A 27,881-nucleotide genomic window follows, 5' to 3' on the forward strand; every position below is an offset into this window, starting at 1 on the left:
GGCGCCCCCGGCCGGCCCAGGGAAACGGGAAGCGCCGCCCTCAGCAAAGATGGCGGCGGCGGGCGCCGGTGTGTGCCGGGCGGGGGTCAGCGCCGTGACGGCTTTCACTTCCGGGGGAGCACCAGCAGGCGCCATATTGTCTTGTCCGTGAAGACGAGGAGCGATAGCGGGGGCAGCGCGGCCGCAGACCGGCGGCACCGGCGGCGGCGGGAGGCGAGGGAGCGCGTAAGTAGCGGGGCGGGCCGCGCACGCCAGCGCTCTCGGGGGGTCGGCCCGTGTCGCTGACTCGCTCTTCCCCTTCGCTCCGAGCCGAACCGGGAGGAAGCCGCGCGCGGCGGTGGCGGCGGCTGCTGCTGCTCTCCGAGCGTGAGGAACCGGCGGCGCCGGCAGCGGAAACCGGCGGCCGGGACGAGAAGGGACGGGCCGAGAGCCGCTCGCCCTCCCCGCCGCCCGTATGGGGGGGGGCGGGCGCCGCGCATGCGCGGGGAGGGCGCGGGGGGGCTGTGGGGACCCCCGGGACCCCCGTCCTGTGCCTCTCCCCCCCCCACGGCGGGGTCCCGGCGGGACGGGCCGGGGCCGCACTGCGCATGTCCCGGGCCGCCCGCGCCACTGCCGCCGCTCCGCCGGACCGGGAGAGGCCGGGGCCGCGGGCGATCCTGGATGCGGGATCCAGGGCCGGGCCCGGAGCCGCCGGCTGCCGGGGAAGCAGCGCCCGTGGTTCGGCGGGGCGGAGTGTCTTCTCGGTTTAGCCGGCAGCCTGTTAGGGAAGCGACATGTGCGCTGGGATTCGGTACTTGGTTGTGTCAGTAGCCTGGCTCCTGCGGATGAAATGTATTTGTGGGATATTTGTGCTGTTTCATGGGTTCCGTGGCCGTCCCTATGAGTTCGTTCCACTGGAGGGCTCCAGAGAACTGAAGTTCACACGGCGGCGTTTGTAAGATACCTGGAGCAGAGCTTGGCAAGCGCAGGGTGTTTTTAAATGGATCCTCAAACAGATGATGGGTGTGAAAGCCTTTTTGCTCTCAGCACTGATCCCTGCAGGTTCTCCGTACTTCATTAGACAATCCCACAAAGTTGTTGAAGTGAATCTAATGGACTGTGGTAGGCTTTACAGTTATGGGTGGAGACACAGAAGTGGTCTAAGGGCTGGAATTCCTCTTCTGGGAAGACAGAAAACACAACTAGTGTGGTAGGGTGGCAGAGTGTCAAAGGCAAAGAGAGCTGGGGTTGAGCCTGGAAAAGAGAAGGCTCCAGGGAGACCTTATTGCAGTCTTTCAGTACCTAAAGGGTATGAAAGGTACTTTCCTTTATGAAAACGATGGTAAAAGGCTTGTTACCAGGAGGTATGTCCCTCTGGATGAGGGACAATCATTTTAAACTGAAATATAGATTTAGACTGAACAGAAGGAAGGAATTTTTTATGATAAGGGTGGAGAAACAGTGAAACAGGTTGCCCAGAAAGTTGCATTATTGGAAATGTCCAAGATCAGGCTGGACAGAACTTTCAGCAACATCATTTCATGCAAGATGTTGGACTAGATGGTCTTCAAAGGTCCCTTCCAACCCAAACCATTGCATAATTCTGTGATGTGCCAGCCAAAATTTGCTAAGTTTCTGTAACAAGTGATTATGCAGAGTATTCAGCCACCTTGGTTGTTTATTTCTTCTCTTACAGTTACACCTGTCAATGTTTTCAAGCAAACAATCTATTGGAAGGTGTGGGATACAGGAAACAAGAGTTTCCCTAAAGGCTTTGTTTTAAAGCCGAGTCAGCCACCTTTCAGAAAGGGGGAATGGTGGTCTGCAAAGCACAAAGCATCTCCACCAGCAGCCAGTGTTCTAACATCACTTTCCAGAGACAGGGCTGTGAATACCAGTGCAGTCCAGCTGAACACCTGTACTGTGGGCAGGAGTAGGAAACCTCTCTCTGGGGTCCAGCTGCACTGAGGATGGCTCTGGTGGTGACAGGGGCTGCAGCTGCCCTGACAGAGGGACAGAGGGGAACTGAAAGTCTTGGCTTTGTCCGGGGACAAGTCTCTAGGATTGCTGACAGACAAGCTCCTTTTCAAATTTGCTTGGTGCAGCAGCAAACCTCGTGTCATCTCTGCTGTTATGCCATGACAAGACTTCCTGTACTGTCTTTGTCCCATATGACACACAAACTCCTGCTCTGCTAAGAATGCTTTCTATACTTTGGGCTCAGAGGTGGTGTAGGGCTTAAGAGTCCACAAATTTAGCGCAGTTCCCCAAATTTTTAGTTGTTAACTCACCTTATAAGCTGTAGTGGTAGAGTGGAGTCATAACTGTGTTGGATTTTTAGTTAGGTACAGGATTATGCAAGGATTCAATGGGAGCAGGAGTGTCCAGTCTCACTTCTTTTCATGACTGAGGTATGTGGTGATTCTAAGTCTGCTTTTGGTGACAGATAATATTTTGGGTAGATGTTACTGAAGTGTTCTTACTTTTCATCACTAGTTGATCCCTTATTAAACGATAACTGTATCTGTCAGTGAGGGTAATATGTGCTCATGACTAGTAGTTGTTTATTTTGTTATTGGTACTTTTAATTTTTGTGCAGAGCATGTTCATTGGAGAGGAAGTTGCAGAGGGACTATTCACTTAAGAAAAAAAAAATAATGGTATGTTACAGGGCTAATTGAAAATCTTGCATCAGGACTTTCAGTGGAATGATATGTGGAAAAAAAAATCAGATTGTACTTTTTTTTCCCCTAAGCCCAGTAGAGTTTTGAATTAGAATGCCTAAGTTACGATAATGTTTCTGTGGTAGTAAATGTTCAAGCAGTGATTTTGATACTTTATGATAATCAAATCATGTGTTTGTCTTTATGTATTAGAAATAAAAAAAAATAAGTAAATGGTACCTGGATGCCAATATCTGGTCCTTTTGCTCTTTTAAAAAAGAGTTGTGTTCAGCTCAGTGGATATGTGGATTTAAGTTTGAAATGACAGACCTTGGAAGCTGTACTGCTGGAGTGACTCCCTGAAGAAGATTTCTCAGTACTTTTTAATTTTTCTTTTAGGTTGTTTGTTTGTTTGTTTTAAAATTTGACCTTTGTTCATGCTGCTTCATCTTGTTAGCATTGTAAATATTAGTCAGATTTACTGATGTGTGAACCAGGTTCTGGAAAACTTCATGGGTACTGAACAAGCTGTTTTCATCTGTTCTGTTTCTGATTTTGTATTTTGGATCTTGGTTACACGTTTGAAAAGCCTGTGTTCTTCAGTCTGAGAAAGAACAGTTCTGATGTTAAAACATGCAGTGGAGTGAATTTTAGTGATACACAAATATAAGTGAGCTGGAAGATTCTACATGCTTTTTGACTTGACATCATGCTAACAGATCCCGACAGGCACATGGGTACAGCTTCTGGCCCTCAAGAGGGGAAAAGATGGATAATATCTGGGCACTAAATACCATGGACAACTTAGGGGGTGCCCTACACGATGTGTGTCTTCAGCCAGGTGAAAGTGTAATGAGTGAGAGTAGCAGGCAAGACAGTTACTTGAACTTTTTCTGATTTATTGCAGACCTAAATCATGCCATAAATACTTGATTTGCCAATCAACAGCTGAGTATAATGTAGTAGTAAATATTAATTCTCCCAAGTAAAATCAAAGCTGGTATGTTTTTGTCTGAGTGATGGCATGCATTCGTTTTGACTCTGAATGTGTCTGCAGCCCTCTGTAGGAACTTGCAGGGTTCATTCCTGTGTGGGTGCATAGGATACAGTGCTTTTCCAGACTCCCACATCTTTTTAACTGCAGAAGTGTTCTGACTTACCTGGGTCTCCTATGCTAAGACCACCAGCTGATGATAATTTTTGTGACACCCTTTCTGCATTAAATTTTGCTTCTAGGTAGGGGGACTCCTTTGGGTGTGCAGAGCTGTTTTTCATTTGCAATTCTCTTCAGTTGCACCTCTTATGAACAAATTCTTACAGAAAACTATCTTTTATTCCAGTGACACAGTCATGGAAAAAGTGCTCAGTTTACATTTCCTTCCAGTTTGGAGTACTTTGAAATAGACATCTTTGGAATCTGTAGAATGTGTGTCCATTATTGACTTTGGATTCCAGTTTGGTTGGGTATTGATAATACGATGGATGAGCTGCTCTTTCTAATTCCTTGGGAGTACTATGAGAGCTGTTGGTGTTGTATCCCTAGAGTATTTATTCACTAGTCCTTCCAGCCTCATCAGTGATGTCTTTGCTACCATGGCCCTGTTGAAGCAATACCACAGTGGGAGGAAAGGGAGGGAGGAAACAGCTCTCCAGCAACACTTGTTCGGTTTGAGCTCTTGGAGGTATTTGCCTTATTCCTATCTGTCTACTAACTGCTCTGGTCCTGGTGGGATGAATGTAGGATTAGATTTATCCTGCTTGCAACGGAACAGTTCCACAAAATTCATCATGGAAACTCATCATAAGCTTTCAGTCACGTGCTAAAACTTCACAGAGTCAATGCCAGCTACCTTGAATGAAAGGTAGAAACCTTACATTAGCATAAGGCACCCACATGAAAGATCGAGAAATCAGGCTACTGATTTCAAGGAGCTCTGCTCCTGAAACATCTCAATTTTCCTTCAGGTTCACCTTCAGAGCCTAAATATGAGATAAAGAAACTCTGCCCACGGAGTATGTGATGCTTTTGAGATCCTTCTCAAGATGTGACATGGATGACTCCTGTAGCTCAGGTTCTACAAAGAGCATCAGAGATTAATGTGCCTTTGGTGCTTGTATTATCTTAAACTCACACCAAAAGATTACCTAGCTAATTACACTGATTGTTTAATAATAATAATTTGTTTCAAAACCAGTAATTGCAATTTGTTACAAACCAGGACTCCTACCTCTTGGGGTCTTTCCTATCAACTATGTAGACTTAAATATAGTAAAAAAAAATGATGGCTGCATTTTCAAGTTGTCTTAGAGGATGTGGAACATCTGACTATTTTTTTTTGGTTGTTTGGTTTTGGTTTTTGCCAGGATACCTGACCTGTGAATGGAGTGCAAAAGGGTGTGTTGTCTTTGAACCCTGGGGTACAGAGCTGTGTAGGGATTCTCCAAGTATGCATGATGGCCTGCTCTTTCAGCTTCCTTGTTTATTTAGATGATGGATATTTCTTTGCCAAATGCAAATGCAAAGTTTGGAATGCCTGCAAGACAAGATCTTTAGTCACCAGAAAACTCCTGCAGCTGTGTGTTAAGAGTTCAGTTTGCAAGTAAAACTTACCAGGCCATCTTGTGTCATATATTGACCTGCTCTTCAGGAATGATGAGTAGCATGATCAGAAAGGTGATGAACAGCCTCCCCTCAGCGTCAGAAAGGTCTTGATTATTGGCTGTGGGCTCTATGGATTCCAGAATTGTTAGTCTGCCTGTCTACACTGTTGAATAAACCACACCACCAGACTGTGCCCTGAAAATCAGGTCCAATGATATTGATGTCTGATGTAGGAGCTCCTAACCTTGGTCTCTTCAGCTCATGACACAGCAGAAGGTGTGTGCTACTCTCCTTCTAGTGACAGCATGACTCCTAGGCTGTCTCCTGATTTCTTGGAGTTGAGGTAGTCTAGCTTCTAACAAATACTTGACTTCATGTTCCAAAGATTACGTTTTTCTCCTTTCTAAGATATTTCACTTTCCTGAATTTCCTGGCAAGCCATTCAGAATCTCTGTATCTGCTGCAGGAGCTGCTGAGCTGTAAAGGTGTTCTGCGTAGTTAGGATGGTGTGTAACATTCACATGGAGAGGAAGCAATTGTCAGAGTGATGGGAGTTACTTGGAAGGAGCAAGAAAGTGTGTTCAAGATGCACTCATCAGGACAGCTCGGTATGGTTAGTTGTCTTCCTGATGCTTTTCTGGAGCTGAACTAAGTTCCTAGGTCTCTGTGCTTCTTATCTTGGACTAGCTGCATGAATTGGAGCAATTCCATTTATCCATTAGCTGTATTAAATTTTGTATGGGGACAGATCTTGCTTATCTTTCCAGGGCAAAGTTTCTTGATATTTTTCAGTTCTGCTGCAGCCAATGTCATAAGGCATTTAAGAAAAATAGTATCTCCAGGATGACAAGCAGGCCTTGTCTTTTGACATTCCCAGGACTGAGCCTTTGTCCCTAAGACTGCTCTTCTCCCCCACTGAGAGGTCAGAGCACAGTTAGCTCTGCACAAGTGCTGTTGAGCTATGAATCTGCTGAGGTAGGGCTGTCCAAGGAAGCTGAGTGAGCCTGTTAGTGCTCAAGTTCTGTTGGTGGCCTTGTCTAAAAGATGGCCTCATCTTTGACATCAAGAGCCTTCACCAGGTACTGTGCCATTGGCGAATTCTCAGGAAGCCATGCTCTCCTTCACTGAGTGTATTCCTCTTGGTGGGGAAGTACAGAATTTGCTCCAAGATAGCTGTGTTTTGTGGGAAATGCTTGGGGGAATCTCCCAGAGTTAAAGGTGAGCTTATGAATTATCACTCAAGACTCTGTTTACTGGTGAGTACCTTCTAAATGCGTGCCTTTTTTAGTCTGTGGTATGTCTGAACAATACCTTATTATGCTAACAAATGGGTTGAAGGAGATGCATTTTTTTCCCATAAGAACAGGTTAGCATTGAGGTGTAATTTGTAGTTGGGATGCATGTTCCAATCAAGAAGGGGAGGGTAAAGGTGCCTTTAAAACTATGTTCTTTGTCTTTACCCAAAGGAAAATAAGTTTAAGTACAGTGGTAGAGAGTTTGACACCACATTTAAATGTTTCCGAGTGCTGTTGGCTCTCAGAGGTTGACAATGATCAAGGTAAGTCCTGTCTGTGTTGCTGTCTCAGCTTTTATCATCAGCAGGGGAGCCCTCACTAGCAGTCTTATCAAGGGTGGCACATTTTCAAACCAGTAATTTGCTTTAACAAAATTTCAGCAGATTCTGGTCCAGCCTTTGAATAGAAATTTAATTTAAAAAGAAAAAACCCCAACATGTGAAAGAACATATTTCAGAACATGTTTTCTCTTAAGAACTCCAACAGGATTTTGAGATATCATGTAAACTTTCCATAATCTGTTAAAGACATGTAACTGAAGTTAAATGTGAGTTGATGGGGTGTTTTGCTCATGTGATTGTGCTTCTGCATAAAACAAAAGGAATCCTGAATTGGCTTCTGTTTCTTCATTGGTAAACAGATTTTTAATAGATTCAGGTTCCTGTTCCGTGATCTGACATCAGGGAACAGCTCTTGAAGCACCAATAAGTGTTCTTTTGTTTATTTGTGTGTGTGCTAGGGAGAGAGAAGGACAGAAAAAAGGCTGTGTCCAGTTGAATTGGAGGGTAGAACAGCTAAGTAAAAGAACCTTAACCCATCGTTATAAAGGAGGGGTAATATCTGCATTTTCCTGTGTAAGTAGGTACCTATAAAATGGATCCATTCTTTGAACCTGTTCCTTTTCAAACCTGTTGTATGCATTAGTCATGTCAGAACCAGTGTGTCTTCATGACTGCTCAGTTGAGGTACTTCTCTGTTACTAAGTGTCTTGCTAAAGTTTGAGCAGTATTAATTTTAGCCAGTATTCGTCTCCTTCCCCTCCAACTTCAGTAGAAAATAAAGCTCGTTTCACTGTGATTTGGATGCTCTGCTGTGTGTTTGGCCTTGGGTCACTGGTGGGAAATAGAACTGTCCATTGAGTGAAGCCTCTTTCTTTCAGCTGATACCAGTTTGGGAACTTGTAAGAAATAAAAACTTGTTTATTATTTTCATGGCAGCATTGTTAGTTTTGTCAGTGCAGATTTTAGTTAATAGGAGAGGACTTGGAGTCTCTATTCTCCATTATTAATTACTACTTGTGTCTCAGGTTGTTTCCTGTTGAATATGTTAGTAAAGAGGTTCCAGTTGTTTCAAACCTGTAAGTTACTGGTTTGGTGGGTGAGAGGCATTGTTTGTTGATTTTTGGGCTTGTTTCCCCTCCCCTGCCTTGGTATTGGAGATGAATCCCTTGCAGTAATTTTAAAATTACTGTGAACAGGTTACATTTTCTCCACTGTGTTTTGTGAGTTCTTTGTGAAGTAGTTTGTGCCCTTTTCTGTTTATGGCTTGAGGTTCAAAAGTGTTGCTTTGAAAACTCTCACATCTGGTTTGTTCATTACTGTATGACTTGACCTGATCTGTTTTTATTTTTGACACCTTTAAAGTATCTTCACTAGAAAGGAAACTGTCAGTGATGTCTGACAGGACAGTCCTGAGATTCTGTTGAAAAGTCTTTGCATACTCAGTAAAGTTCCACAAGCAGAATACAAAGTTACATTGCCTTTATATACAAAGAGTAATATCAAATAGCATAAGTGCTTGTTTTAGTTACCTTTCAGAACATGGCTACTGCAAATTAAGAGCTAAAACCAGGGGTGGGGTTGCCTCTGAAACTTAAAAGCAGATGAAACTATTAGACACTGCAGTGCTTAACAAAACAGTTTTTGAAGGCAGTGAACCATCTTTAAATACCTGTAGCCACCCTGTAGTAGATGAAAAAAAATTACATCAAGTACCTTTTTCATGTTTACCTTGTACCAGTTGGTGAAAACTTGGAGACAATATAGGAAAATCAGTGGAGAACTAAAAAGCAGGGAAGTCTGTTTCCCAGAAAATGACAGTGTCCTGCTGTTCCAGGTCACCATAGAGAGAGAGGCCCTAGAACCAACCTCTTCTGTTCCATGGCTCTCAGCCACACATTTAGTCTTCAATACTAAAAATTTTGAATACATATGACCTGCTCTTTTAGCCTGTTTATGTTAAGATTACTTCTATAAACATTTTAAGGTGAGAATTTTATTCCATCCGTATCCAGTTCCTGTTTCTGTAAAGCAAACATTGCTCAATAAGGAAGATGAGTTGAAATAAACATAAAATAATTTTGGACAGTTTTCACATCATATTTAAAAAAGGGTTTCTGCAAGTACAGTTGCGTAGAAAAAGTGTTCTCACTGCCTAAGTGTTTGTGTAGTACATATTTCTGATTAGTGAAGAATGTTTTTACACTGAATTTGGTAATAAATCTGTGCACTTGAAAGCCAGCATATTTTATAGTTGCCAACCTATGGAAATCAGTATTTCTTCAGGAAAACCATAGCAATACAAATGCCATACAGAATTAAAAGATTTCAAATACAGTTCACAAACTAAAATTAGCTGTTTCAAATAGCAGTGATTTAAAATTAGTTTGCTCTGAGCGGCAGAAATTGAATTTGTCAGATGTTGAAGTTCTTCAGGGTTTTACACTGTTGTTGTCTTGTCATAATGTTGTGCATCGAAATAGAAACCAGCTCCGTGCCTTGACCTGTTGCTTTGCACTTCCCCACCTGATTTCTCTCCCCAGAATAGCAGTAGTAAGGTGAAATAATCTCTCTAGGGCAAGTTGAAGGCTGGGCCATATTATGTTGCAGAGCAGTGGATAAGCAGCTATGAATGCTAACAACTAAAACCCAGCTGTGCCTTTTATTCTGGCCCTGCAGCCAGCTGGCACTGAGTGAAAGCCTCTGACCTTCCAAACTAGACTGGACACGTCCTGGCTGCCTGTGGTGTCCCAGGTCCCTGCTGACACCTGAGACGTGCTTGGAAGCACCAGGGAGTGTGAGGTGGCCTGGTCAGTGCTGTTCTCCGGTGGGGCCACGGTGGGGCCCTTCAGCAGCACTTCCTGCAGAAGTGTGGACTTGGCCTCGGTGTCCTGGGGCAGAGAACTTGCTGACAGGGCAGCCAGGAGGTGAATGAGTGCTGCTGCTCTCTGAGGTCACTGCCTGCCTGCTTTATCCTTTAGTCACCGTTTCAGATGCCATTTGCTACAAGCTACAAGGTAATACATCTTTCCCACAAGATTTATTTGAATACCTTGTAAAATAATAAGGCAGTTACTGTCTTGAGGGCAGGTTTTACTGAGATGTGGGAGGCATTTGTTGCCTTAGACCTTGTTAATGATCTAAACAAGTGCTTCAGTTTGTCCATGGTGAGAATCAAGGCCTGAGAGTAAAGAAAAAAAAAATGGCCAGAATACTAAGTGTCCATTTCAATTGAGAAATAGATATATAATTGTGTTAGCTGGAACACGTTTTAAAAAATCTGGAATACTGAAGATTTTAGGACAGAGATAGAGCCAGTCCATTAAAAATAAATCTCATCTAATCCTATCACGTAAAAGCTGTGTGTAGGAGGTTCCAATTTAGTTGCATTTGAAGAAGTGGTCTTAATATTGTTACACTTTGATAAGAGAATTTGGTATTTAACTGTTTAAATATTTTTTGCATTCAGTTATAAATTATTAGTGAAAAAATTTAAACCATTTGCTGAGTTTATTTTAGTGTAATTCCCCAAACTTGTGACAACATATTATGTATTAAGCTAAAAAAGTGTTACCAGAATTGGTGAGCTCTATGTTTATTAATGCTAGTGGGATTTAACAGCTAGAAACAAAGGGAGTGGCACCATGAGGCTGTGCAGTAGTCTTGAACCCCAATTCTTATAACTTTTAAGATGTAAACAAGTTTATTTTGTCATTTGAAAGAATTTTTTTTTCTGGATGGAAAGATAAACTGAGGGAAGGAAGAGACATTTACTTACCTTTTCTTACTTCAGGGTGCAAATAGTATTTGCAGTTACTTCCTCGTACTTTCTGTATGAAATATGTGTCTATGAATACCTGGAGAGCTAGTCTAAGAGATAGGCTAAAGTGTTGCATTAAGTGCATTAGTAGCCACCTGTACACTCAACCGGTGTAAAAAAGTTAATTTCCTAGGTACAGGTTAAAGCGCGAAAAGAAAGAGTGGCATCTTCGCTTATTAAAGGTTTGAATAGCATAAAAGTGTTCATGAAATGGGAAAATGTCTCCATACTTAGTTTGGCAAGAAAAGATAGTGAAAGTAATGAAGTGTTAGGTAGGTTTTGCCCAATACTCCCCCTGTTGCCAAGGTTTATCTGGTCTTATTTAGAAGACCCCCCACCAAAGGCATTTGCAACTGAATGTGTCAGACCCACACGTGTAATTTTTGTTCAGTGTTGACAGTAAGTGGTCTCAAAACAAAGGTGATGTACAGTTTGTGGAAAAATATTTAATTTGACAGAAGTATGCAAAGTACAAGCTTGTGTTCATCTCTGCATGGCCCAGTGCCCCTGATGTTGAGTGCAGCTCTGTGTGGTGCACTTTTTGTAGAGTGATGCCCTCTTCCCTTGCAGTCATGCAGTTTCTGGTGTGAGCGGGCGAGCGCAGGATGGCTTTGGGAGCAGGTTCCACTCCAGCAGCTCTGTCCGTGTGCCAGAGCAGGCTCTGTCTGAGGGGTGTGTGTGTTCTGCTCCCTCAGAGCCACTGGGGTTGGTCCTGGCTGGCCACCCAAGTGGCACTGGCTGCTTTGAACTGGTTTGCTCTGAAGCAGAGAGGCTCTATTCATCTATTCTGTATTGCATTTGGCTGTGAGCCATGGCTGGGTCCTGTATGCTGCTCCTGTAACCTCAGGGAATAAATTTTTCTTTTAAGTGTGGAGTGTTTGAAACAACCTACATGCCTGATGTTTTAGTGGTGTGAACTCAGGGATTGTATGTTAAATTCCACGAGGATATGTTCACTGAGTGGAAAGCCTGTTGAGAAGTTCTTAACAGGTTGGACAGGACAGCAGGGGTCACTCTCAGTGCATTCCCACCCATACTGGTTTTTGGGAACAGCTTCTGGAGTGAAGTGTTCCCAAAGCTGTGCCTAGTCTTTGTCTTGGGAAGAACTGTTCAGGGCAGTGCAGGCGGCTGCTCTCGGGCCTTCCATGTGTGGCAGGTCAGGTGTGTGCCAGAAGGAACTGGTGTGGCATTGCAGGCACACCTGCCTGCGCTGCTGGGCCTCATCAAACCCACACTCAGCTGGCCCTGGGGCTTCACTGAGCAGGCTGTGCGGCTCTGTGCCTGCCATCTGGATCTAGGGCTGCTGCTGCCTGCTCAGTGAGGATGTGTACAGCACAGCAAAAATTGTTTCTCCTGATTTTAAGGGACAATGTGGTAATTGTGTGGTCATATTTATTTTTCTTTCTCAGATTTGAAGGTATATATTACTTAGAAATGAAAATGAGTCTGTAGAATGCACAACATGCATGTGGGCACTGTCTTGTACCTGTGCAGTTCTGTGCAATCATTAACAGTGTGTTTTACCATTTGGTGAATTTTGTCTTGCATAACAGCCTTGCATGACACTTGTTTAGAGAAATACACATCTTCTCCCTAAGAAGCAGGCAAAGATACCAATCATGCCTTTTATATTTTGACTTGCTTTAAATTGCATTTATTGCCAGATGAGATCTTGTCGTACAAACTTGTCATATCTCTCCGTGAACATCGTTTGATGGTTAATTTCTTTGTGAAAATACAGAGAGAGCATACTAGACTCCTGAAATCTTACAGTAATATTTCAGATATTACTCTAAAGGATGAACCATTTCCTCCAGCTTAAAATACTAAGCCAGCATTGCTTCAGCTTGCTTTGCAAGGCTTAACTATATCTGCAGTTATGTAAGTTTCAGTTATGTGATATTTCATGGGCATCTATTTAAACATACAACTATTATTTTTAGTTGAAATATAGACTATATAAAGACTTAAAAGATGTGGGATCAAGGTGGACAACCTTGGCAGCAATGGCCTTTGAACCAACAGCAGTGGATGCAGTCATTTCAACACCAGCAAGATCCAAGTAAGTATACAGAAAGCTTTATGGATTAATTCTTTTAATGTGTTGTCATTTAAATTTTTGAATCTTCGTGACAGAGTATGACTCATAGTTAGTTGCCTTTGTAGCTGCTTTCAAGATAATACATTTATGATGCTTTTCTGACCTAGAAAACATGGAAAACATGCATTGGTTCCTAATGTTTTCACACGGTTAATATATAATATGCAAATACAGGCAAGAAACCAGAGTTATCCTACACAAATTACCAACATTTTACCACCAGTCATGCAGATCAACATTTAGACCTCATTTACCAGATACGTATCCCTGTCAGTTCTTTAGCCAAGCTAAATCCTTTGTTTGAGAGGATCTGCTTTTTTATTCAGTACCTGTGTGGCAGAAATATTAATGCAGGTTATATATACAGAAAAAGACCTCACTGGAAGACTAATACGGTTCTTGATTTAGGTTACATCTGTGATAATCATGACCTCTTATTTGGAATTTTTTTCCCCACCAAAACCACTAAATGCTTTAAGCAGTAGAACAGAATATACCTTAAATTGAGAATGAGGTGGCAACAATTCAAAATATCAGGAGAAATAGAGAAATGGATGAAAATGCAGCTGTGTATTTAATACTAGGGCAGAGTGATCAGGTGCACAGGTTTTACTGTCACTTGAATTTCTGTTAAATTCACTGGAGAGTTTTCCTGACTTGATAATAAGCAGATGACATAGTAGTGTTCTTCTCTGAGAGTGCAATTTATTTATTTACTGGTAGGAATGGCAATAAAGAAAAAAAATGGAAGAGAGAACTGTAATGTAATATATGGCAAGGATTATACAAAGAGTGTACATTGAAAATAATTTTTCTAACTGTGTATCTTTTTTACTCTCAAATCTTCATGAATTTATAATTTAAGAATATGTATATTAATTTCTGATGTCAAAATTAGTTCACCTATGAAAAAAGTGCATTACTACCACCCATTCAGTGCTAATGTGAATGTGAAATAATCTGCCTTATGTCATTTTGAACATGTGCAGAGAAACTGTACTTCAGCAACTCTGTACATTGACATTTGCTTTGTTTCTTTTACTGTACACTGTTGAATAAGTTGAAATGGTACTCACAGTGCTTGCTAAAGGTAACTGTTGCCCATTTATCTTGAGCAGTAAGACGTAATTGAGAAGCAGCCTTAAACTTCAGACGTGTGAGTTCTAACCTTTTTAACTTCCTCTGTTTATTTTAGGCCAGATTGACTGGGCTGCATTAGCTCAAGCATGGATTGCTCAGCGAGAAGCCTCAGGGCAACAGAATGTAGTGGAACAACAAGGAATGATGCCAAACGGACAGGATATTTCAGGAATAGAGTCTGGTCCAAACAACCATAATAATTTTCAGGGGGATCCCAATTTCAACAGAATGTGGCAGCCGGGTTTGTTTCCTTTCCTGTTCATTCCTTTTTTTCATGTTCTTTCATTTTATTCTTGTCAGACGTTTTTTGGTGTAAACATGCCCTGTCCCTCAGGCTTCAAAATGCGAAACTACCAGTTGACTTATTAATCACAGCTCCTACTTAGAGAGTTACTGTTGCCTCTCCTGTAGTATAATGCCTGCTTCTGGCATGAAGTTGACATGTAGAATGAGTTCACAGTATAACTGATGCTGGCTTTAGGTGTCTTAAAATCTTTAGAAAGGGGGATCAGCAAAATTTTGTATGAAAAATATGGGTTTATTACATTTCATATACTTAGGATTTACCCTTTTTAACTTGGATATCTCATTGTCAGCTTTTTTCACTCATTGTAAGCTAAAGTTGATTGTACGCTTCTGCTAGTATAGATTGTTTTTAGTAATTTTTAATTCCCTCAAAACTTCATTTTTTTTCCAAAAATTCATTTTCATTTTATGACTTCACAAGATACTACTGGTAATAAGAATGGGATAGAAATGGGTTATTTTCTGCTAAAAATTTTTCTGAAAGCTGGGTTATGACACTGTAGTATAATGCAATTTGAAGCATATGAACAAGATAGATAGTAAGCCTATGTGCATGTCTTCAAATGTTTTGGGGAAAACTGCACTTCATGCTTGATTCTGTTAATGGTTGAAAGAATAACACTCCCAGTTTTCATTGTCACTATCTAAATTTATTGAAATGCAACATTTAACATAAGTAGGCGTAATATATTATTGGTAGTACTTACATGTGTGTAATAAAAGGGAGGTAGCCATCAGGTTTCACCTGCCTGCACTAGGCTACAAGTTATTGTAGGCACATGTAACAATTTTTAGCTTTTGTATGTGGCAGAGTGTATTCTAGCTGTATTTCTGTACAGTAAGTAGAAATTTTCACAGAAATAGAAAAGCTGTGGTAACACTTTTTAGTTGCTACAGTAATGGATCCAATTATGATGCAGATGGGAAGGACAGTAAAAATTTAAAAAATGTACTAAAAGACTGGGTGGAAGGTAGGAATTAACCTGAGAAGCTAGATACTAACTCTGTTACTGATGTGAGTTATAAGGCAGGTTGTTACGGTCTGCAAATATCTGTATAGTGCACATAAATTTTGTCTTTTTAAGGAGTCAGTCAAAAACTATGGCCACATGAGCTATTATTAATTCATTCCTTAGACCCTTTTCACTCCATTAGCCAGTTGTAACATATGTTTGAGGGCTTATGACTATAGCTTATTCTAGGACCTCTGCTAGATATTGGGGCAATCCAAGAAGTCATCCATCAGGATGTTTATCAGGACTCAAGGCTTTGGAGCACAGGTTTCAGAGGTTATGCTGCTTACAAAACCATTTTCTTTCTATAGTAGGTATTTCAAGTCTATTATGCAAAATAGTAAAATAGCTCCTTTTTAGCTCTCAAAATTGGCACAGAGTAGGAGCAGTTTTTTAACAGTTTAAGCAGTTTGTAAGTCTTGTGGTGAACTCATTATCACTGGAAATTTATAAAAATAAATTTACAGGATGTCTGTGCCTGTCCAGTTCTGTCCCCCTAATGCATGTTTCAATTTGGCTATAGCTGTTTGTATTTCCTTCATTTAGTTGAAGAAATTATTGACAGTAGAATACAGTCTGCAGATTGATGATTCTTCATTGCTTTATCATCTGTGATGCTTTGAGAAACCTTGTGATAAATACAAGAACACTGAGTGATTGGTGACTCATATAAATTATACTAACTTGATATTGAATTGTATTCTAAATCCTAAACAGAATGGGGAATGCCTCACCAACCCCCTCACCCACCTCCAGATCAGCAGTGGATGACTCCAACCCCAGGTCAAATGGAAATTGTTCCTCCATCTGAAGACAGCAACAGTCAGGACAGTGGGGAATTTACTCCTGACAACAGGCATATATTTAACCAGAACAATCACAACTTTGGGGGACCTCCTGATAACTTTGCAATGGGGCCAGTGAACCAGTTTGACTATCAGGTGAAACATATTTGTTGCTTTAATATTGTAGACGCGCAGAGTCCCTTCCATGGATGTGTTCCTCTAATATCATCTAGCGGCGACTTTCATTCTTCAGTTCTGCAAACATCTACAGAATCTGTTATCTGCTAAGATGCATTTTAACCAAACACTTGACAAAAGAGACTTTAGAGTTCTCAGTTCTGTTCAGAGGCCAAAGAGTTTCATTTTTTCTACTACAGTAGTAATGAGAAATTATTGTTGTCTAAATATTAAAATGAATCACTGTGTTCCAGTATATAAATTAACATTATGTAGCTTTGTGTTAAAAAAAAAAAAAAAGAGGAGAAGGAAAAAAAAAATAAAGTTCAGAAAGATTATGCTTAAATACTCTAGATAATGTGCCACAGGAAACAGTCCTGTATTTGCAGGGAGATAGACTGGATGATCCATTGATCTTTTTCCATATCTATCTACTGTGATTCTTTGAATAAACAATGGTATTTCTTAAAAAAAAAAATCTATATCCACTTTTTTCTTCATTTTGGCATATAAGTTGTATAGTACAATAAACGTGTAGGTTTTATCACTAATAATAGCAGGGTGCATTGCACAGATCTTTAAACATGAAGAAGTTTTGTATTGTCTCTCTATTTTCAGTATTTTTCTTTCAAAACTCCTGATATAAATGACAAACTAGCTGTTTAAAAACCTACCTCCTGTTCATAAACAAATACAAGGGAATATGGGCAGATTTTTTTTGTTATCTTCTATGCTATTTTTATCTTCTAGATTATTTTGCCTCTTAAAAATTCTCTTGTTCAACAGTATTGTTAAATAGAGAACCAATAATTTTCCAATACATGAGTTTATTATAATTTTTGTTTATTGTCATGGGACAAACTCTTAAAATTAGCTTCTCTAAATACTACGCAAAACTTGTTTTGCAGTGAATGAAAGAGATGCTTAACCTGAAATTGTAGTGGAGAGTACTTTAGTACAAATGACTTAAATACTCAGTAGAATATTTGATACTACACCCTTTTGCCTAAACACTCTCTTCTTAAATACTTTCATTAGGCATTTCTGGGCCGTAAATATTGAAATAAAAAACTCCCCATATATGCCTCAAGACTTATGACTTTTGGATTGCCCAGAACCCAGAATCTGTACTAAAATTGCGTATTTATGCATTTAATAATTTCATCACCTATATTAATAAGATCTGTGAAGGATTACTGGAAAGTGCACAGTGCAAAATTCTTATGTAATAAAAGGCTGAAATTTAAATTTTTCTTCTCATGTTGTAGTTAAAAGACTGCTAATATATCTAGACTTCTGAATCTTTACACTGTTTTACACTGTTTAACTTAGTTTTACACTGTTTAACTGCATGCTCTGATGCTAAGCTGCCATGGAACTGATGAAGATAGATTGTGATTATAGAGCTTAGTGTTTAGCACAATATGAAAGGAGGTTGATTGAAGCCCTTTCAGGTTCATTAAGTATCCCTGATTAAGTCTAAGTTTAGTCATTAAATATTTAATAGAAACTTGTTTCTTGGGGACCAAAAAGAGATTGAGAGATCTCAGTAGCATAGAAATCATGGATTCCTGCTTGCATGGATTTTTGTAGACCGACTTGCTCACATGCTGCGTTTAGTGTTACCATGTGAAGAAAAATAAACTGCATTACTCTTTCAGCATGGGGCTGCTTTTGGTCCACCTCAAGGTGGATTTCACCCACCTTATTGGCAGCCAGGACCACCAGGGCCACCAGGTCCTCCAGCACCTCCTGCACCTACTCAAAATCGAAGGGAAAGACCCTCGTTCCGAGATCGACAGCGTTCACCTATTGCGATGCCTGTGAAGCAGGAGCCTCCACAGATTGGTACATGTTAACCACTCCTTAATGAAAAAATGTAAAAGCTGTGTTTTATAAAGAATTGCAAGATTTGAAGACCTTTTTCTTTTTAATAGAAAATAAAAGAGTAGGGAAAGAAAAAGCCATTATAAATGTTTTTTCCCCACAATCAGATGTGGGACTTGTTTTGAAGGGGGTGGGGGGCTTAATTCTTTGTTTTGGGGATATTTGTTTTCCTTTTGTGGAGGAAGGTTTTTTCATCTTGCAAAACTGTAAACCTTGCTTATGTAGATGCTGTGAAGCGCAGAACTCTGCCTGCCTGGATTCGTGAGGGCCTGGAAAAGATGGAAAGAGAAAAACAGAAAAAATTGGAAAAAGAGAGAATGGAGCAGCAACGTTCACAGATGTCTAAAAAAGAGAAAAAGGAAAGTGAGGAGGCTGAAGAAGGGGATGGCCCACGGTTACCTCAGAGAAGTAAATTTGTAAGTAGAAGGGTTTGGTTTTTTGCTCAGGTTTGTATTTCCTGAAAGATACCAACTTTTTAGTCTCTTCAAAGGAGAGACTGTGTCCTGGTTACCTCATTGGTTATATTGTTTAAAGGTTAAGCTGCTGCTCTGTTGATAATTACTTGATGTTTGCAAATTTTAATGGCTAAAAGTATATAATTTGATCTGTAGTAGCAAGGAAACAAGGATGAAATTGGACTTGGGGTTTGTTTGTTTGTTTGTTTGTTTTTCCCTTTTGGAACATACTTGAGCCTTTGAAAGTCAATTCCAAATCAGCAGCTGAAAAAATTCAGATACCTGTATTTGCTAAACAGAGCCAATTTAGGAAACTTTGCATTGCCTTCATTTTAGCAGTTACCTTGTTCGTAGTCCAAAGTATGCATTTGGCAGGGAACTGACAACTTAGTATTTTCTTAGCTTGTGTGGGTACAGCTACCTGCATATTTTTAAGGAAGGGGGAAAATAAATGCGTTTATGATAACTGTAATACAGATTTCAGTGCAAAGTAAGTGAAGCTGATTATTACAAATAGAAACTAAGGAGCACGATACATAAGTTTTTCCTGAAGTGTATGATGCTGTTCTTGTAGGACAGTGATGAGGAAGACGAAGATGCTGAAAACACAGAAGCTGTAAGTGTTGGGAAAATCAGCAGGAGTCCATCCCCAGCTCCTCAAGAGGAGCAAAGTGAACCAGAGATGACAGAAGAAGAAAAGGAGTATCAAATGGTATTAATAATGTAGTTCTCACTAAGTATTTCTGTTTAATTATATTTTTCAGGCATATCAAAATAAATCACTTTTTCTATGCCTGATCCTATCAACAGAGGTACAGCATGCATTGTACAGTAAAGCAGGGTTATATTTGCATGTCTCTTCATAATGCTGTCTTTCTCATAAATAACTCATATTTAGCACAACAATGAAAGACTGTAACGACTGTAATCTTTGCATTGATTTTTATTAATTCTATGATTTTGCTTCATTTATCAAATTTCTGAAGCTTTTAGTGATTAAATGCACCATTTCAAATCTGTGCTTCAACCTGAGTTCCTGTGAAAGGGAATTTAAGAAGTGTATTCCTGCAAGGGGAAGTGCTACAACCCTAAATCTTAGATGAGCAACAGTTTCACTGTGTCTGCACAACCTTCATACCTTGAAATCACAGTTAACTGAATCCTTGTTAGTTAAGGCCTTGAATTCTACTAAGTTTGATGACTATATTTTTGTAGAACATTTGGCCAGACATTAACGACTTAGAGAACCAGCTACCACCATTTCAATTTTTGTAAAAAATATGTAATAATAAGATGCTATATAAGTAACCTCTTTACAGGCAGCATACCAGTCAGAAGAGTGCTCTTTATTTTTTGAAAGAATAATAGGAATCACTCTAAATACATTTCTTATTTACATATTCATTTGTTATATCATCTTAGACATTAGGATCAGTGTCCTGGATAGCTGTGTGCAATACATACAGGCACAGTTCACAGTCAAAATGGAAACTTTAAAGTTATGAAATCAGGTCACATTTAAACTGCTTCAATCTTTTTTTGCTTTTTTAAGTCATGTCTCTTGAAAGAAGTCATTAAATAAAATGTGCAAGAGACCACTTTCATAGTCATCAAAAGAAGTGAAGCTGTGTGGATATATTTTGAATGCAGCATTTATTCAAGATGTTTTGGCCTTTAATTGTATATGCAATTTTTTTCAGATGATGCTGACAAAAATGCTGCTGACAGAGATTCTCTTAGATGTCACAAATGAAGAAATCTATTATGTGGCCAAAGATGTTCACCGTAAAGCAACTAAAGGTATGCTGGGTTTGGGTAGTTTTTTTCTTTTAATTTCTTCTTCAAAAATTATGTATTTGCATGTCTTTAGAACATTTAACCTCCATAGTTCTTCCTCAAGAACAATTCCAGTATAATGCATCCAACTTGGTAGAGTTCAAATCCAGTAATCATGTACTGTCGTCCTGTGCAGTGTATTGTGAGTTACTTGAGTTATTCCATTTTTTCATACAATTCATTTCAGTTAAAATGGTACCTGTGTGTCAATGGCTCTTGAGTTGTAGCTGTTTCTTACTACTGTCATCTTTATCTCAAAGCTGTTCAGAAGTGAAAAGAGATGAATTTTGAGTCCTCAATTAGTAATTAATTTGCTTTTGCTATTAACATGTATTGTACTTACAGAACAGATTATTTTAACATAACAGAGTTAATCTAAGTATGTAACTACTGAAGTTGAAAATTATGTGCACATGCTGTAACTTGGAAAATGATTAATGAGTATATAATTGAGTTTTTTCTGTTCACTGTTAATTTGCAGTTAAATTCTAAATCTTCATGGTCAGAAAATCTAGAAGTGGTTTTAAATGGATGATGCGTTTTTAATGTTTCTTCTCTCCCTCCAAAGAACAGCAATAGTAGTAGATTTAACAATACCATAGACTCATGACTATGAAATCGTGGCTATTTGTGTTAACATGTTGTTCCTGTTGTTGATGTGATACAAAGCTCCTGCAAAACAGCTGGCACAGTCCAGTGCACTGGCTTCCCTCACTGGACTCGGTAAGTATGTTCCTTATTTTTGAGAGGGCTTAAGGGGGAGTTTCACTTTTGCCTTGCGTTTCTAGAAATTGCATTTTGAAACTAGATTTTAATTGCCTGGGAGTATTTCTGGGTCACTTTCTGATTATCATTATCAGCACCTTTGTTTGTTCCACAGGTGATCCTACTGATATATAAGTGGGATAGTTGCTGGAATAAAGGACTAGGCAGTGTGATTTAGTGTATGAGAATCTTGCCCTGATTATGAAAAGATGTAAAAATTTTAGATAAATTTACTTTTCAAAGTACGATAGTTTCAGAAGCACACTGCAGCCTTTGAAGAAGGGAATACTAATTCATACTTCTGTTTTGATCCATGCAAACCAGAGGGGAAAGTTGATAGAAGAGTAATGTGAAAGTCTATAAATAAAGATACTATAATCTTTGTAATTACTATTTTATTGAAAAGCTACATAAACACAAAGGCTCCCATATCATATACTGCCAGAAACAACACAGGAAAGAGAGATTGAAATTCCAGCTTGAGGCACAACTGCAAGAGATTTCTCCCAACATGACTTTTATCATCTAAAATGTACTGCAGCAGTGTCAGTGATCAGTTATGTGTTCATTACATGGAATACTGATGAATTAGATTGAATGTTTTCATCACAAGTATTCGTGTTTCAAAACTCACTCAGTAAAGATCCTAAGGACCTCAGACTGAAAGAAATCCATGTCAGATGTTTAAATTGACTTTATCCTTATCAGTCCAGTAGTTACAAATATCTCTGGGGGAGAAGAAAGTCTGTTTCTATTCCACCTCCATACCTGTCAAAGTGCAGTGTTTTCCAAATCATATGGAAAAATTGATATGGCATTCAGAATTTCTGTAGCCTTGGACTACGGAGGCAGCTGAAGTCATTTCAGAGATGTCTTCTGGGAAAGATCCCAGGCATTTTCTGTCCTGTTGCTGATACAGCGGCAGGCACTGTTACAGTCTCCACAGGGAGCTTTTTTGCCTTTCCATACAATGGAAAAAAGTACCATGGTCACAGTGGTTGCTTGCTGAAAATAGACAAGCTGTTCCAGAAGGAGTAGAAGCAGACAGTGACCATCAATGCAGATACGGGGGCCTTGAACACACTGGCAAACAGCCCTGGCACTTACCAGACTAAAGTGACTTCTTCAGAGACGAGGAAGTGAAGGAAGGGCAATGTTACTCTCCTCTTTGCCTCACAGAAGTATTAAGAACAAAGCTTAATCTTTCCTCGTGATAGACTGGACTTTATGCACGCAGGTGGACTGGGTGGTTATGGATCAGGAGACAGTGAAGATGAGAGGAGTGACAGAGGCTCTGAGTCATCTGATACTGATGATGAGGAATTACGACACAGAATAAGGCAAAAACAGGAAGCGTTTTGGAGAAAAGAGAGAGAACAGCAACTACTTCTAGAAAAACAGCTAGAAGGTAAATCATACCATGTCTTCTTACTGTGCCACTGTATATGGAGTTTACTACTTAGTGTATGTAAACTGATGGCAAAGAAACACATTTTAAGCAAAAGAAATTATGAAACTAAATTTATAAAGAATGTATTTTTAATTCAAGTTTTTTAAAAAACCAAAACGCTGTGATTTACTTCCACTTCTCCACACAAGGTAAGGTTTGTCCTTATGTACAAATAATGTAGGCCAAAAGGGTAGCACAATCACTCTGAAGAGCTGTCTAGAGATGGTTGCAATGTTAAGAAGTCATGAACCAAATTCACAGGCTGGAGAAGATGCTATTATGATAGAACTTAAATTGATGGTTTTCTCCTTTAGCCTTTTATTTAAAGGCCTGAAAATAAGACATGTGGAGCTCTTAATAAAAAGCTAGACTAGCTAAACTTTTGGTTTTCTTAATATTCCTGTCTCTGAGTGTTGGAAGATGTATGCATAACAGGATAGCCATATGGAGAGTGGCTGAGTGGTGGCCTGTGACCTCTGTCTTCCTAGTACAGCATGTCAGTGTGGAGACATCTCCATGGAACTGTTTGCACAAATAAAATACTGGGGTGTAAAGTGGCTGATTCTATACATCCAAAATACTGAAATACTGAAGAATGCTAGTGCAGAGTCTTATTTGTAGCAGTGTTTTGGAAAGGCAGAAGATTTCTAATGGATAAATCTTCTAACAGCATCTTGTAACATACACTGGCTTCTGCATGTATTGCCTATTGGGGACCAGCTGGAATTGTTTTCTGGGTTAAATTTAGCTGCCATTTGGACCACTCTGGGTTTCTGGGTGCAGTTTTATTCCCTAAATAATAAATTCAGGAAATGATGGCCCCCATCAAAAGGCCATTTTTAGGCAAAAAAATGTACATAATTTTTTTTTTCTGGATTTGATTTAAAATGGGGAGATAAAGTTGGCAGTGATGCAAAGGATCCTAGGTTGAATAAAAATAATTTTTATTTTGGAAACCTCTGTGAAATTCTTTTCTCACTATGTGAAAAATACAACTTCTTCAGACCAGATAGTAATCCTCAAACCCAGATAAACGGGGCTTAAAGAAAGGCAGAAAGCATCAGTACTTCATGTGGTACTGATGAGGAGTCTTGTAGGAAGGAGAAAGGGAGAATCAGATGTGCAGAAAGGTTGCAGAAGGAAAATATCTTGTGCGTAGATCAGTTTGGGAGTCCTGGTGTTCCAGGATATTTGTTTGAGAACTTCATCTTAAGCCACTAAAACATGAAATAACATCAAGACTTCTAAAATAATTGGGCTCTACACTTTGTATAAACCAAGAGGATAATTTTTCTAGAATTATAAGAAAAAAAAGTGCTTTTTTAAGTAGTTAGTATGGTGGCAGTGTTTTAATTACAAGTATTATGAGGCGTGCTTGGTTTTCTTTGTGTAATGGTGTGGAAATTACTGACATATTGCTCCAAATTAATTGCATTTTTTTTAATGTGTACTTCTTTTTTCAGAAGAAAAGCTACAGAGTGAAAAAGTTTCAAAAGAGACGAATGAATTTATTAACAAAGAACAAAACAGTAACTTAGCATCACAGGAGGCAAAAGAAATTGAAGCAGATATGGTTCATGAAAAGAAGAGATCTCCAAATGCAATTGCACCTGATGTAGAGCTCAAGAAAGAGGGTAAAGAGAGGACAGGAAGGAATGGGTCAAGAAGCTCTAGCAGTGGTAGCAGCAGCAGCAATAGCAGGAGCAGCAGCAGTAGCAGCACAGTCTCCAGTTCATCGTATAGCACTAGCTCAGGTAGTAGCCGCAGCACTTCACGCTCTTCCTCTCCCAAAAGGAAGAAGAGACACAGTCGCAGTAGGACGCCGTCACATAAAATTAGGCGCAGCAGAAGCAGGAGTTACTCCCACAGAAACAGGAGAGAGAGGAGTAGGAGCAGGGAGAAAATAAGGGAAAGGAGAAGATCTAGTAGAAATCACAGTGCTGAAAGAGGAGAGAGGCGGAGAAATCGGAGTCCTTCGAGAGAGAGAAGCTGGGATAGGCGTAGAAGCGGCAGCCGCTCGAGAGACCGGCGAGCCAACCGTGCGAGCCGCAGCAGGAGCAGGGACAGACGTAAAGGAGAAGACCAGCGTAGAAGCCCTACTGGAAATAGGCACAAACATAAAAGTGAGGGTAAAGATCAAGAAAGAAAGAAGGAGCAGGGTGGAGGTGTAGATAAAGACAAAAAAAAGAACAGAGAAAGGGAGAGAGATCAGGAAAAAAGAAAAGATAAGCCCAAAAAAGAAGAAAAAGAAAGTAAGGCTGGCAATCATGACGACAGTAGATTAAAGAGAAAAAGAGACAGCGAAAGAACTTTCTCTCGCAGTGATTCGATATGTGTGAAAATAATAAGACAGGATTCCAGACAAGAAAGCAAAAAAATTACTACCAAAGATAGTAAAAAACGATCAGGCTCTGAATCTAGTGCAAGGAGTAGTTCTGAATCACCAGGAAGTAGTAAAGAAAAAAAGGCTAAGAAATCGAAGCATATTCGGTCATGCTCCATGGAGAAATCGCAAAGGTCTGGTAAGAAGGCAAGCCGCAAACACAAGTCTAAGTCACGATCAAGGTAGTATACTTTTTAAGTATTTTGTCTGACTTTTAAAAAGTTTTTTTTATATTCGTCTTCATGTGTACGGCATATGAACTTTTTTAATAAAGTACGGTATTTATTAAACTTTTTGTCTTAGGCAAAAGTAACTTTTTAAAACTATTGATTACTAAGCCTAAAGTGTGTGTGGGTTTGGGGGTCTTTTATTTTTTCCAATTAACTTTTTCCCCCTTTTCCTTTATTTTTCAGATCAACAACTCCTCTTCATCGTAAACGCTGAGGAATTTATGGCACCAGTGCTATGATGTTTAAAAATTCCATGAGTTATAAAAGGCTTGTCTCATTATAGAGGCACATTGTGGCTATGTAGGTGAAACCAGAATCCTTTTTTTTATGTGTAAATAGGTGTATTTTTTCCAAATGCTGCTCAGAATTAAATACCTAATAGGATTTCTTTGTATTACATTTTTTCAAGAACGGTAGTGCTTACTAAGACTATAAAACAGGCCATTCTCTTTCAGCTGTAATGTTCTTAAAATTACTATTGAATGTACTGTGATGTCAATAAAGCTCTTTAGTTCATTTTTTGTTTAAAATTCTTGCACCTGAATTTTGTGGTAAATGGTAGAAAGTACTTAAAAAAAAAAAGAAAAAGGCAGCTTTTTTGGTATAACAGATTTTTAAAGTACTTGGAAAAGATTTAATGTGAAACACTTGTAATCCATGGACATGATGAGATTACTTTTTTGGGGGTGTGGAAGAACAGAGAAAAGACATCTTATTTTTCTTTAGATATGTGTAATAGATTTTTTTTAATAACCTTTTTTTTTTTTTTTTTTTTTTTTTGTCTAGCTGGTACTATATGCTGTGTGTGTAAAATATGGGTCACTGTAATACAAGCTCTGCTTAAACAGACTGAACCCCATTAGGAATATGTGCGATTAACTGATCTCATGTGGCAGTGTTAAGCTCTGGAACTATATTCCTCATTCAGTTTTCAGAGAGATCTTTGGATGTTGAGGGATATTACACACATCTCAGAATTTTAGATGTTTTATGGAGCATGTTTATGAATGTCACTCAGTACACATTGGAAAACTGACAATAGGTTAACTTTACATTTTGGCACATGCATTAAATGCACAGTGAATGTTAAAGCTGGTTCTTAGTGTCACAAGAATTGTGACTCATGTAAAGCTGATACATTGATGTATTTGCAATGCCACTAAATTTTTGATTTTAATACTACCAAAGTGAAAGAGGTCACTGATTACCTACTTAAGGAAATTGACTATTGCTGTTAGAAACAACAGTATGAAATAAGTTAAAAAACAAACCAACACTACCCAACTCTAGGCCAGTGACTGTTACAGAAGAACATGAATTCAGAGAGAGATCTGTGCCTAAAAGGTCTGGTATGACAGCAGTTGTGAAAAAGGTAAAAGGCTTAACATCCAAGTAAGTTCTCTTTGACTGGCTGTATCTTCTCAGAAGAACACTAATACAAGTAACTTGCAAAGCATGTCTTCATGAACAGATAATCCATTTAACTGAATCAGAATTTAGCTTTGCAGCTTTTTTTCCACTGTATTTTTTTTTATAAATAAGGTGCAGAAATAAACTGCCGCAGTGCAAAGAAATACATTTTAACTGTGTTTAATAAGCAAGCTAATTGCTAGGGAGTATGTGCATGTTTATCAAAACACTGTTACAGATAAATAATCAGTTATGAATTATAACACCCCCCTCAATTATATCTTTCACATAGAGTAAGCAGTCATATTTATTAGCAAAATAAGGCATAATTTACAACACACAACTTTTACATGCATTGATAGGAATATAATTAACGATGTATTGATCCAGTCTCACTACACTCTTGGCTCTGGGTAAGAGTGAGGAATTTTTGGAAAATAGGTAGCAAACTATTCAGATGTCCTAGAAGGATGAATTGTAAGAGACAGAAAGAAACTAGAAATAAGCTTAAGAAAAGCTGTTGAGGAATACAGTTTCCAGGATGCCATTGAATTTGATTTTCAGTTCAGATTTTATATTCTCTGTCTAATAATAAAATGGATTGTGTATGAAAAGCTTTATATACTCTGCCAACAACTGGAATTTTGTCACTTCCTGTAAATATGAAAATTATTTTTTGACACAAATGCACTTATATGGGTAGTGACTGTATGCCAATAAAAAGAGCATACGATCTCTGTATTTAACTGTTTCAGAAATCTTACTATAATGGCCTACTCATCACTCAATAATTAAATACACATTGGTACTCTTGTCAGCATCACATACACTGAACTTCTTCGGGCTTTGGAAACTCCCCTTAGGAATGTCTTTCACCAGAAAAGGCTAAAATAACAACTGCTCTTTTTAATTCCATACATCTGAAGTGATCCTAAAATCTGCAAATACGTACAAAAATGGGAATGTATAATTTTAAAATAAATGCTGCAAAAACATTTCAGTGCACTACAGAAAAGCACTACATAGGATTTTGAATGTCATACAGCAACATGACATTTGGAGGCATTTCTCTTGAAAACTTTTTTAATAAATGAGGGATGGTGTGGAATCAAATGAATCATGACTTCCATGCACATTGTTCTGAAGGTGAATACAACCAGTGTCCATATGTACAGATAAGGTGCCTGCTACACTTTGTTAGAACAAGAATTAGCTGTGGCCATGGATAGGCCAAATAAGAGTAGTTGAGTAAATATTCTGACTTTAAAGATTGAGCAACTACATGTGCTTTGAAATATGGCACAGT

At 39.2% G+C, this 27,881-nt stretch overlaps 1 protein-coding gene across 1 annotated transcript; it reads left to right on the forward strand.

Annotated features, from left to right (window-relative positions):
• The first annotated feature begins 112 nt into the window (after positions 1-112).
• PNISR (PNN interacting serine and arginine rich protein) lies at positions 113-27,316 on the forward strand. Its single transcript, XM_083856018.1, has 12 exons — positions 113-225; positions 12,581-12,699; positions 13,934-14,119; positions 15,915-16,138; positions 17,821-18,007; positions 18,272-18,462; positions 19,076-19,213; positions 20,202-20,301; positions 21,007-21,060; positions 22,340-22,510; positions 24,016-25,117; positions 25,349-27,316. Exons 2-12 carry the CDS (start codon positions 12,612-12,614, stop codon positions 25,377-25,379), a joined length of 2,472 nt encoding a protein of 823 aa, XP_083712144.1. The 5' UTR covers positions 113-225; positions 12,581-12,611; the 3' UTR covers positions 25,380-27,316.
• The last annotated feature ends 565 nt before the right edge of the window (positions 27,317-27,881 follow it).

Source organism: Zosterops lateralis (assembly GCF_965231275.1).
Source record: "Zosterops lateralis genome assembly, chromosome: 3".
In the NCBI taxonomy this organism is placed as follows: domain Eukaryota; kingdom Metazoa; phylum Chordata; class Aves; order Passeriformes; family Zosteropidae; genus Zosterops; species Zosterops lateralis.

Excerpts from the sequence above, each read along its gene's own strand:
- PNISR (XM_083856018.1), top strand. The coding sequence starts at position 12,612 with ATGTGGGATCAAGGTGGACAACCTTGGCAGCAATGGCCTTTGAACCAA. Across the intron at positions 18,008-18,271 it reads GCAGGAGCCTCCACAGATTG|ATGCTGTGAAGCGCAGAACT; the intron begins GTACATGTTAAC and ends TTGCTTATGTAG. Across the intron at positions 21,061-22,339 it reads GGCTTCCCTCACTGGACTCG|GTGGACTGGGTGGTTATGGA; the intron begins GTAAGTATGTTC and ends TTATGCACGCAG.